The following is a 13,419-nucleotide window of genomic DNA, read 5'->3' on the forward strand; positions in this document are numbered from 1 at the left end:
ATAAATGAGCGATTGCACTGGGCCTTGATGTACTGCCCTGTCGCTGAAACTACAGTTCTTAGGCAGAAAAGGAAAAGGGAGGGGGAGGAGGGGGGGGTCGGAGTGAAGTTGGACTGCACCATACCTGATGTATTACCCTGTGATGTAACTGAGACTACAGTGCTTGGGTGGAGGGGGGAGGGGGGAGGGGACGGGCAGGAGGGGATGGGGTGGTTTAGAGTGAATTTGGACTGCATCATACCTGATGTATTACCCTGTGATGTAACTGAGACTACAGTGCTGAGGTGGAGGGGGGGGAGGGGACGGGCAGGAGGGGGTGGGGTGGTTTAGAGTGAATTTGGACTGCATCATACCTGATGTATTACCCTGTGACGTAACTGAGACTACAGTGCTACTATCCAGCATCACATCAGGTTGAGCCGTCTTGAGTATGGTATCTCCTGTGTTGAGGTATAACCTATCTTCACCTTGTAGAAATAAATGCTCATGGTTTGTCTGTGAGAAACAAAATAAAATAAAAAATAATTGTTTAGCAACATTGTCTGCCTAAGCAGCTTATTGAATATGGGGTTTGAGGCATTGCATGGTGAGGTATCAATGTATATATGGTCTGCGGTAACACCATGTATGTATGGGTGGGATTCGAACCCACGACCTTTGCAATTCTAGGGCAATGTCTTACCAACGAGACCAACAAGATTGCCTGGTAGCTCGGGAGAGTATACAGTGCTCACACACATCAGTGTATATGGGTAAAACCAATGTTAATATTCTTCATCCCCGATGCAAATTTCCCTCAATTGAATCCAAGCTCCTTAATAAAGGCACTTGACACTATTGGTAATTACTCAAAATAATTATTAGCACAAAACTTTACTTAGTAATGTGTAATGGGGAGAGGTTGATAGTATAAAGCATTGTGAGAAACGGCTCACTCTGAAGTAACCTAGTTTTTGAGAAAAAAGTAATTTCTCACAAATTTTTTGTTAATAAGCATCTGAAAGAAACACAACTTGTGCAACAAGAGTGTTTTTTCTTCCATTATTCTTTCACAGCTTCAACGACCAATTGAGTCAAAATTTTCACAGGTTTGTTATTTTATGCAAATCTTGAGATGCACCAAGTGAGAAGACTGGTCTTTGACAATTACCAAAGGTGTCCAGTTCCTTTAAACCCTACCAAAACTTACCATGCATGGGTTTGTAGTCAGTGCACTCTTGACGAATGAGACTAAGACCAGTTCACCTGTAGACTGATCGGCAGACTGAAGGACACGAGGGAAGGGTATACCAGAGTCCGATATCCGCTTCTTATCTTTACTGGATTTAGGAGATGTGGTAATCCATAAATTATAGCCTTCGGGATCCCAGTCCTACAATGACATCAATCACAAAAAACACCAGATTTAAATACTATAAATAACATACATTAATACATATTCTTACAAAGTAGTCCAGGTATTAAAATGCCTTATACTATAAGAGACTTTTGGATGGTCCATTTTTATCTAAATGCTTTAGGTTCATACTCACCATAGAATGTACATGCAGGGGATACGGTCTGCTTGTTTCTGGGCACAAACTATAAATATAAGTCAAGACAAAAACAGCGATCTTTTAATCTTTCAAAATCATAACATCAAATCAAACTTCTATAAGTAGAAGAAATTAAAATTAAAGGGGGGTAACCCTGTTTTAGCCCCAGAAGTAGATAGCAACGGCCCCTGGAAAAATAGTTGATTGTAGACCAAACTTTGAAGTGGCCTTCAGGCCTTGTGTGTCTAGCGACTTGCATAAACAAAACAAAAATTAAAACAAATGTCTTTAGAGTATGGAAAGGTTTGTGGTAATACCATGTAATGACTATATCTAAAGGAGTTGGGGTGGTTCAGAAAAGAACCGTTGGTTTCAACTCGATGTTTCAATCAGTATGCTTTAATCGTCTTCTAGAGAAAGCTACCAGAAGAAGATCAGAGCATACTGATCGAAACGTCGAGTTGAAACCAACAGTTCTTTTCAACTCATTAGAGATAGTCATTACATGGTGTTACCGCAAACCTTTCCGTTCTTATATCCATCATGCAAAGTTTCAAATCCTACTTGTCTTTAGAGTGGTTGGTTCCCTGACTCCTTACCCATAATCTCCACTGAAGGTACACATAAGTAGAGCACCAAACACACTCCATAAAGCTAGTCCACCCTGTTTCCATGCACAGGCTAAAGCACAACCATCAGGTGTCCAGGTGACTGTAGAAATAGGACCTGCTGCCTGACATCCATCTAGAAACAAACCACACGCAGCAACAATAATATTAGTGGCTGCTTACATAGTTTGCTTGTATACGTCACTCAGTGATGCCCAAGGCGTTTTCAATACAGTATTTCTGCAAGGTATGTGGCACTACGTTTGAATTATGAGACTTTCTTTGCTGTTGCACAATATGCAGCCAATCACACCAGGAACATGGGGGAGAACCCCTTCTCTTTTCTATAAGCGCACTTGGTTCTTTTATGTGCGTTACACAACATATTGGACCAACGGCTTTCAACCCATCCAAAAGACCAAGCATCATGGTCAAGTGTCTTTCTTAAAGACACAGGTGTCATGACTGTGACTCGAACCCACACTTTACTGATCAGAAACACCAGAGCTCGAGTCCAGTGCTCTTAACTGCTCAGCCACGCTACTACAAAAACACCTTGCAAGTTTAATTTTCTCCAAAATTGAGGGAAATTGGTCAGAAATTGACTGACCTCGATCCCAAATTAGTTGCATATCTGCAGAAATCAAGCAATTAGGTTTAACCACATGCAGGGACTTCCCCCACCAGTGCAATTACCTGGAAAATCTGAACTTGAGAGCGTCAACCAGTGTGATAACTGCAGAGCACCGGTTACTTCATCCAGGGTGTACACTACTCCTTGCCCACTGGGGAGGAAAACAAATAAATCCGCTACAAATCTGGTTCGTCTTAAAGGCACTAGACATTTTTGGTTGTAGTCAAAGACCAGCAGGCCTGTATGCTTCCTTTATGAAAGGGCAAGAGCACCAATGCATCTAAAGGGCACCCTATGAGGCAATTGTAAATTTCTACTGTAGCATTTCAAGGGCACCAAGGCAAAATCTTTGATCATTTGGACTCATTGGGTCATCAAAGTTGCAAGAGAATAATGAAAGAAAAAACACATACTTGTTGCACCAACTTGTATGCTTTCAGATACCTAATAATATTTGAGTGGGAAATTACCTCTTTCTCAAAAATTCTGTTACTTCAGAGGGAGCCGTTTCTCAAAATGTTTTATACTATCAACAGCTCACCATTGCTTGTTACCAAGTAAGTTTGTTATGCTAACAATTATTTGTTGAGTAATTACCAAGTAATTATCCAGTACAAGAACATCCAAACTTTGAAGAACCATTTGCTAAAACTTACTTAGCGAGTCCAAAGACTATGAGTCTGTACTTGTGATTAATTGCAACACAGCAAGCAGTCTTGACATCTGGAGCCCATACAGCATGTACAGCCTGGAGGTCAAAGCAAACAATCCCTTAATGGAACACAATGCCTTGGATGGGCAAGTTGGTCTATGAAAAGCGTTTGGAACTGTTGGTTATAAAATGCATATGATTAGAAAGACGATATAAAAGTAAAATATAAAGATCCACACAAACATGCCTCAAAGTTGCATGGTTTTCCTTACTCGTCGTGAACTGTTTGTGTGTGGATTATTATATTTTATTTTTACAACATCTTTCTAACCATATGTATTTCATAACAAATGGTTACAAACGCTTTTCAAAGACCAACTCGACCGATCCAAGGCAATGTGTCCCTTTAAATACACCATATAAATTTGTTTATTATTTAACCCTTAACATTCCTACCGTTCTCACTTTCCTTCCATTTAGTGTTAGGGTGCACCACAATAAATAAACTCCCACAGTAACCAATGCTAATTGCTAAATATTGGAAGTGGGTTGAGAGGTTTTGACCCATGGAAGGAATGAAATGGCCCAGTGATCAGAGTAATAATGTATTATTATTATTTGATAAGACGCTTACCCTGGGTTCAAATTTACTGTTATCTGCAGTCAGGAATGCAGCTCTACCGTCTGATAGGACCACAGCCAATCCGGATAGTATCATACTGTACTGTGTCTGCTTGAAGGACAGTGAAGTGTCACCAAGTAAAGATTCTGTAAAACACAAACACAGTTGGGTTATTTATAGGTGAGGTTTGCGGAAATCTCTTTTGGGTAATGATGACCACCCAGCAGGGTGGATATGTGCGCATTACAAGTCTTATTATTATTATTATTATTATTATGTCTCTGTGTGTAATGGTATAATTGTTTAGAAGAACTATGGTAGAATCTAAAATATAATTCTGAGGTCACGAAAACTACGTCACTTTAGAGGGAGCCGTTTCTCACACTGTTTTATACCATCAGTCTCTCCATTGCTTGTGACCAAGTATGTTTTTATGCTAACAATTTTGAGTAATAACCAATAGGGTCCCGTGTCTTTAAGACTCTTCATGGATTATCACAGTTACTGGATACCTTAACACTATATTATGCAGGAGATGTGATTGACATAAAACCCATTAGGGGCATTCCAGACAAAATGTACTTCGCACTTAGACCTATTTACACAAGTAGTTTACCATGGCAACCTGTGTCCTACATGTAAAGAAAGGTGTATGATCAAGAATGTACACTATGGCTGTACACTATGGCTGTACACTATGGCTGTACACTATGGCTGTACACTATGGCTGTACACTATGGCTGTACACTATGGCTGTACACTATGGCTGTACACTATGGCTGTACACTATGGCTGTACACTATGGCTGTACACTGTGGCTGTACACTGTGGCTGTACACTGTGGCTGTACACTGTGGCTGTACACTGTGGCTGTACACTGTGGCTGTACACTGTGGCTGTACACTGTGGCTGTACACTGTGGCTGTACACTATGGCTGTACACTATGCTGTACACTATGGCTGTACACTATGGCTGTACACTGTGGCTGTACACTGTGGCTGTACACTATGGCTGTACACTATGCTGTACACTATGGCTGTACACTCTGCTGTACACTATGGCTGTACACTATGGCTGTACACTATGGCTGTACACTATGCTGTACACTATGGCTGTACACTCTGCTGTACACTATGGCGGTACACTATGGCTGTACACTATGGCTGTACACTATGGCTGTACACTATGGCTGTACACTATGGCTGTACACTCTGCTGTACACTATGGCTGTACACTATGGCTGTACACTATGCTGTACACTATGGCTGTACACTATGGCTGTACACTATGGCTGTACACTATGGCTGTACACAAACCTTTGAATAACTTACTCTGACTGAAAGTGTTTATACATTATGAGAAATGTGAATTATGAAATGAGCTGATAACCCCAATGCACTAAAACCCTTGGTCTGCCAATTTGGGTGTCAAATTGCATGTTACGACATGGTGTACGTTTTATTCTGTGTGTTGCTTATTTTACACCTGTTACTGGCCAAAATTCCATGCCACATACATTGCTTGTGACTCATACTTAGCTGTTGTTTACTTAGCGTTACAACTGAGTGGAATCTTGGCCGGTAATCTAATTTTACTGAGCAAGGATTTGTTAAGCTTACGCAAATTTTGTGCTTAAGCAGCTCTATGAAATTGGGCCCTGACCTATACCCCTGAAGAGCAAGTTCATAACTGCTTAAGCGGAAAATATTGCTTAACAAGTTTCTGGTTAGCAAAAACTGAGCAGGAGACCAGTCACAAATTGTACATGCGATATAGTAGTTTGGCTGATACCCTTATTTAGGTAAGCACTATTTTGTTGTGGAGCTCCATGAATTTGAACCCTGGCCTACAACCCTGAGTTTCATCTGACTTGAGAGATAGTGCAGTGTTATCTGCTATTATCAATTGATGGTCTACACCATGTGTACATGTATAAAGAGCTCCTTAGTGCCAGGGACGTGGCCTAATTATGTACACCCTTCATGAGCTCCTTATGACCCATGCCTACACCCATGAAGAGCTCTTGAGAGCCCTGGCCTACACACCTGAAGAGCTACACACCCCTGAGTTTCATGTGACTTGAGAGATGGTGCAATGCAATCTGCTATTATCAATTGATATAGATGAACTAACCTCGTGACTGCTGAAGATCTATGGAGAATGGAATCGCTCTGATTGATATATCCATCATGTGACGTGTGCTGCCGTCCCATCCTACTCGCATCAATAAACCGTTGCTAGTAGCAACCAATAAGTCGTCCTTAAGACAACATAGACTGTGGAAGACATTAGAAAAAAATTACATCTCTTGACTGCTTCGGGACTTCAGATTAGAGGAGACTAGCTCCTTCAAGTCATGACAGCTTGGAATTTCCAACTTCAAATAATCAGCCACCCAATATGCATATACTGTTAAAGGGACAAGTTGCCTTGGATCGGGCAAGTTGGTCCATCAAAAGAATCCCAAATTAATTGTCCCCTGGAATCGCATTTTAGTAAAAACAAAATAACACATAATACAAAGTTCTATTTATAACACTCATAAATGATTTAATTTTGCCTGGTTTTACCTTCAGTATATTCATTTGATTGTAAACACCTGTTTTAGATAATAATTGATGACCAACCTGTTAATTCCAGCAGTGATTTGCATTGTGTGAGCATAATCTATCTTCAACATTGGCACTGTGTTGTTGTCTGCTTCAGTAGTATCACATCTATAATGCGCTGAGCTATTATCAGAGTTTTACAAAATTAATAGTAACAAGGGAATTAAAGGAGCATAACAGAATTGGTAAGAAAACAAATTGTCTATATCACAGATTTACATCAAACTTACGCAGTCTTATGATGATGATAGTTGAAAACATCCCTTGAAATTTTTTGTCTGAAATGTCTTATTTGATGAGAAATAAATAATCTAATTTTGCATCTGAAGTTTATAGCTCAGTGAGCATTTTATTCAGTTTTGTTTTAACATTGATGACAGTTTGTGAATGACTAGTTTCTGACCTACCTAGACTGCTTAGTTGTAAAGAGGTGATGGGTTCCCTCCTGCTGCACCTCGAATAACAACAAATGACCTCCTGATGTCTGTAAAGGAAACCAGCAAACAATACAATTGTTATATTACTACCAACATGGACTTGATGTTCCAGGAAGATTGAATTCACATGGTTGTGTGCTTTGAGATGTCTTGAATCCGAGACCTCAGCTGAGATCTCAAATTCAATTCAAATATTTAGTGAGAAATTACTTCTCTCCAAAAACAACGCTACTTCAGAGGGAAGTGCTTTTCAATGTTTTGTACTATCAACAACTTGTTAGCAAGTAAGTTTTTATGCTAACATATGTTTTGAGCAATTACCAATAATGACAAGTGCCTTTAATAATGCAAACCAATTTCTTTTTTACATTTTGTATTTATAAACATATTGCATCTATAGGTGGATGTTCCGCTTCTGTTTTTTAATTTACAAAATTATATTGCAGAGTATTTTGAATAACAGAAACTGCTGTACTTTTATTATGTTAATTGGATTGAAGTGTGGTCTGCATTGAACTCTATACATACAACATCTTGGTAGTTATTAAAAAATGAAATTAATCATATATTTATTTGAGCATACAGCTGTCTGTGCTTGTTAACCAGTGTAAGATTATGTACCAGTATTTTTCAGTCCTTTGTTCATATGCACATAAACACTTGTTTTTATCAAAGCTGTACTCAACACAGACAACACACATCATTTTTTAAACTGACTACCCTGTTTTTGCTAAGCAAGATTCTTTGGTGCTAAGCAGCATTATAAAATTGAGCCCAGAACAAATAAAGCTAGTGTCAAACCACCCCAACTGCACAGACAACACACACCATTTTTTAACTGATACCCTGTTTTTGCTAAGCAAGATTCTTCGGTGCTAAGCAGCATTATGAAATTAAGTCAAGAACAAATGAAGCAAAGTGTCAACTCACCCCAACTGCGAGTACAGTACAGTCTGGTTTCCATTCTGCACATAGATTGGTTCCATGTACTATGACTGAATCATCAGATCGTCTGAAAGTCACTATCAACACACACGGCTGTTAAAGAAAAAATAATTTACAAAATGTTAAATTTGCATCAGGGATAAAGAACATTTAATTTGATAATACCCATAGACATGTACATTGATGTAAGATATTATACCATACATCGTTGGTGTAAAAGGTTTTGTTCAGAGGATTCACCAGAAAGGTTTTGAATTTTCTCTTAGCACATCTTTATATTATTCAAATGGCTCAGAGTTTAAACTTACTTTTAAGAAATAAGTATTTTAGCGCGCATCTTATTTTTGTTGTATTAACTTTTGTATTTTTTAAACAAATGATTCCTTGGAACAGGATACTTACAAAGTATTTGTATGTACCAAAATTCCAGGCTTGGTATGTGCACATTTAATTTCACAATTTGTATGCAGCTTCAAAGAATAACTGCCTGAACATTATAAATACATGTATGGTCCAATTATTTTTCCAATTTGTGAGCATTCTTCCACCTCTAAACCAATGAATGAGCATTCTTCCACCTCTAAACCAATGAATGAGCATTCTTCCACCTCTAAACCAATGAATGAGCATTCTTCCACCTCTAAACCAATGAATGAGCATTCTTCCACCTCTAAACCAATGAATGCTTCATTTACCACATGATTGACTACTCCCTGCCCCGCCCCTTTATCGAATGGACAGGACACGTATGGACCACACCCACTTTGTATCAGTATGCCATGATCTATATGACCTCTGACACTGTCCTACTTTCCACACATACTCTGCTATGGTCTACTAAACCACAGGGAGTTGTAAATAAAGGGATCTTGATGCCCGACTACAGCACTCTGAGTCTGATCAGGTTGGTCCTTGCTCTGTACAAAGAGAAAGGCTCTGTAGATAAGGCTAGGCCTTTTCAAAGTGTCAAAAATCTCAGGGTCGGAGCAGGTTCTGAACCGGAGATTTTGTTCACCCTGCTTCACACTGTAAAAATTTCAACCCGCCTCCGATCAGGGTAGCATGCTCTAGCCAGATTGAAATCAACCCTGAAAGGGACCAGGGTTGAAAATCTCAATCCCGATCAAAATTGTATTTTTCGGCATGATCCGTTATATGGTTTATCATTAATCTACACTTTTGTACAATACTATGTATATATGTATACTTATGTAGCTGGTCATTGAGTACATGTACTTCAATATTGCGTCCTATTGATTTGTGTAATGAAACATAACAGGTGGATGTACATTACTATTCCTGGATAAAACCATCGTGCATAGAATGCCACCAAAACACAATCATGAGAAAGTGTTAACTCAATAGATATTCTAATGTAGTAGACAACCTGTGTAAACACTAGTTGAATCTAACTAGGGAGGTATGTATCTTACTACAAATATAAAGCCTCCTGGAACTTCACTTGAATTATCTGTAGCGACAGTTTATAAATTTGTTTTAGTGCAGTCTTCTTCAGTCTACAAATACACCCAGTAACCCCCCCCCCCCCCAAAGAAGAAAAACACTGGAATAATGTTACAACAAGATTGCAGTGGAAAAACTGAACTTTACCAAGGACAAAGATTGGCCTTGGGTGTATTTCCAACCCAAATTCCTTGGCTTAAAGTCAACCCAATCTTTGAGCAATACACAGTGCATTTTATGGGCCAACAAACAATGTAATTTTTGTGTTTATTTTACACTGTCTGTCCTTCCTGCAACGTTACTTGCCTGGAATTTCATCTTTGAGAGGGAAAGGTCATTTTTATTTTGCAAAGGGCGCCTTCCGATGGGAAAATCTTAAAAGTCTGCAGGAAACACTGGCTGGAAACTTTTGGAGAGCACCATCACCATGACCAGGGGCAACAGAGGCCAGGGGCAGCAGAGGCCAGGGGCAACAGAGGCCAGGGGCAACAGAGGCCAGGGGCAGCAGAGGCCAGGGGCAAAAGAGGCATTGGCCTCGTTGTAAGATGGCCCAGCGAGATTTAGCCAGGATTGTCAGCTAATAATAAAGGAGCGTTGACTTTTGATGTTTCTACTGTCCTCCCCAGCGGAAGGCATATGGTCCCAGACCCACTTAGGTGATTTAGGGTAGCCTCAGACAACATGTCTGTATCCTGTAGACAGAAGATCAATGTTTGTACAATACAATACGAATCCCATCGTGCTCTAATTTCCTTTCTGTCTGTTACCCAAACATACATAATGGCTTCTCATTATGCATCACTATGTCCTACCATACATTACCAGCATCATGGCTCCTCACCATGTACATGTATCACTATACAGAAAAGAGAGTGGACACTATTGGTAATTATCGAAGACCAGTCTTCTCAGTTGGTGTATCTCAACATGCCCAAAATAACAAACCTTTGAAAATTTGAACTCAATTGGTCATCAAAGTTTCGAGATATTTTAATGGAAAAAAAAAAACACCCTTGTCACACGAAGTTGTGTGCTTTCAGATGAAATCTAATTCGGAGGTCTCAATATCAAATTCATATACTTTAGTGGAAAATTACTTCTATCTCGAAAAACTAAGTTACTTCAGAGGGAGCTGTTTCTCACAATGTTTTATACTATCAACAGCTCTCCATTACTCGTGACCGAGTAAGTTTTCATGCTAACAATTATTTTGAGTAAACCAATAGTGTCCAGTGCCTTTAAAAGTCTGTCTGCTAAACTGGAGACGGGTAGCTTGATTTCAAAATTCTAACCAGATGCCTTTCCTGCTACAGTGCTAGCTGTCTGGCTATGGTGACACATTCATTTCACATAATTTCCCCTCTTTTAATTAACAATTTTACTGATTTCCACTTTTAGATTCCAAGAACTTGAACCCATATTTAAAAGATAGAAAAACAAAAGAAAGCTTAGGCCTACTACATGTAGTTTGAATTTCTCCTTTTTGTGCGGAGGTTGACTATCGAAACAAGGTTGACCAATAACAGTTTGAGATTCAAGAATCCTCATCGTTTAATGAATGCATTCTTGTTCGCAGATAGTTGTTTGCAAATCTTCACAATTGTTATACTACCATTAATTTAACATGTGAAAACAAAAAGATTAAAGCTTGAAATTAGAGCATTAAAAAACATCGATCCCATTGACAACTGAAAGATCACTAGGGGTCATTGACCTCAGTCTATGGTCAGATTTCTTCCTCCAGGTGCAACAAGAATATGCAAGTACTGGTTTATAATTCGATAAGATGGATTACAAACAACAGTCAGCACTCAGCAGTTCATCAAGAAATGTTAAAGGAGATGTGTACCACTAATATATTGGGCTCAAAGAAACCTCAACTTTTACGGTTTCAAATTTCAATACTGTGAAGTGATACTTTATCCCCGGGTAGAAGATGAAAATTTAACATCTTTTCAATATTGTGTGTAAAAAGTACCTGCTAAAAAAATCTGTACCTACCCACACAATGAAGGGCCTACACATAGGTTTTCTGAGATGCAATAAGATTATTTAGTATAAACCAAAAATAATATCAAATCCTTTTGAGTCAATTGAATGTTTGTACCCAAATTTATAACATTAAAACGCATTGGTGTTAAAAACACACAAGAACGACATTAAACAAAACAACATCCCTAACAAACATACATTTTTATTGTATTTTTTCACAAAAAACAGGATCACCTTATTTATGAAAATGTTAACAAGTTGGTTGTGTATACCGAGTAGTTTTGAGGAGAGTAGAAGGAGGAAGGCTTATACATAGCCTGGGGTTAAAAATTTAATGATGTGAGACTGAAGGTGTGAGGTAGAGCTCACGTTGCCAATTAAATACACATGCTGGCTAGATAGTGGAAGAGAGAATAAATCCATTCAACTGAAATCTCAGTGTGAGCTGTGTGAGCTGTAGGTGACAGCTCTGTAGCACAACGACATGCAGGCCTACTTGCATTATGTCGGCATACAGTATAGAAAATGGAAGTGTACAATTTGACATGTCCGGTTTTAGAATTTCTTGCACGGTTTATGAAGACAATTTTACCTGCCACTTTCAACTTTGCAAAATGCCAAATCCTAAGAACACTACTAATAATTTAAGACAGTTGGACAAAACAAAAAATCAGGTTTTATTTATTTATTTTTTATTTTCAAGTGTGTACAAGTGTTGGGTCAATTTTTGTTTAATCTTTCAGACATTTTTAAAGAAAGCACTCAAAGTACACTTGGATAAAGAAGAAACTCAAAGGGCAGGATGAACATAATGGTTTGTAGAAAGTATTTTATTGTGGGGTATAATGTTCCAAATATTATTATGTTAGTTTAGGACAGATACACTGTATCCCAACTACATCCGTTCAATGAATTAAGGCCAAAAGGAAAACATACTGCAGGTGGGTAACACTTTTGCTATTGAATAAGATTAATATTGTGATTGATTTGTGGCAGAACCTACAACTGGGTGGGTGTCAAACAATTGTCATTGCTCATCATTTTACATGCACACAATGAACATACAACTGGGTGGGTGTTGGTGTTACCATTGCTACACTTGTTGTAGGTACAGTTTGGACTGTATATTTTGGGCTTTTGTTTTGGCAAAAGGTCAAAGAAGTGGGGTCAGTCTCTCAATAAATAACCCTGAACCCAATTTAGTCAATCTATGCTCCTGCCAGCCACAGGTCTTGTACTGGCATTGCCTAGAGGCCACGGAGGTAATGGGCTAGTCATGGCCTCTGTTGCCCTGGTCTTGGACTTGGTGCCCCTTCAAAAGTTTCCCATATACTTTAACATTTTCAGATGGAAGTGCCCTTTGCCCACAAATTGGCCTTGTGGCCTGTCAAAGATGAAATTCCATGCCTACAGTCTATTACTCATGCCTGTCATACTCAAGAAACATACAATCCAGAGTGGAATAATAGATGGTTCAAGGTTCATTTTAAAAAGAGAATTACACAATTGTACTTTTATTTTGAGTTGATTTTAAACAAACATCAGGAATATAAGTTTACAAAACAGTTCTGACACTTTGGAAACACATTCCTGAATCTGAATCCTTTCATAATTATTATGATCGAACAGGTATTATTAATGACATTCTTCAAATTATCTACCAACAACTGCTTTTAATTCTAGCAACGAAGTGTAATACTAAATATTATTTTATCATGAAGTCAGTTTTTACTCAACTTGAACAATTGGATTTACCCGAGAAGAAAGTTCCCTTTCAATGATAGGAAATCTGATTGTACACCAGTTTGGTTTAGTATACTTTTTTGTTTTCATTTTTTCTGTATTCTTTCTAGGTTTTAGGGAGTTGCTCCTTGTGAACATGACATCCCAGGGGATGTAAGAGCCATAGACAGCTGTATC

At 38.6% G+C, this 13,419-nt stretch overlaps 1 protein-coding gene across 2 annotated transcripts in view; it reads right to left on the reverse strand.

Annotated features, from left to right (window-relative positions):
- Window positions 1-13,419, reverse strand: part of LOC117297587 (RAB6A-GEF complex partner protein 1-like) — a 33,635-nt gene that overhangs the window by 18,665 nt on the left and 1,551 nt on the right. For both annotated transcript variants that reach the window (XM_033780695.1, XM_033780693.1), the window contains exons 2-12: window positions 8,029-8,136; window positions 7,069-7,145; window positions 6,680-6,784; window positions 6,186-6,328; window positions 4,064-4,197; window positions 3,434-3,525; window positions 2,840-2,928; window positions 2,135-2,279; window positions 1,533-1,581; window positions 1,190-1,372; window positions 354-495 (exon numbers count right to left, since the gene is read on the reverse strand). In XM_033780695.1, the coding sequence (XP_033636586.1) occupies window positions 354-495; window positions 1,190-1,372; window positions 1,533-1,581; window positions 2,135-2,279; window positions 2,840-2,928; window positions 3,434-3,525; window positions 4,064-4,197; window positions 6,186-6,328; window positions 6,680-6,784; window positions 7,069-7,145; window positions 8,029-8,136 (1,267 nt within the window). The remainder of the gene's footprint in view (window positions 1-353; window positions 496-1,189; window positions 1,373-1,532; window positions 1,582-2,134; window positions 2,280-2,839; window positions 2,929-3,433; window positions 3,526-4,063; window positions 4,198-6,185; window positions 6,329-6,679; window positions 6,785-7,068; window positions 7,146-8,028; window positions 8,137-13,419) is intronic.

This window comes from Asterias rubens, chromosome 12 (assembly GCF_902459465.1).
Source record: "Asterias rubens chromosome 12, eAstRub1.3, whole genome shotgun sequence".
NCBI lineage: Eukaryota > Metazoa > Echinodermata > Asteroidea > Forcipulatida > Asteriidae > Asterias > Asterias rubens.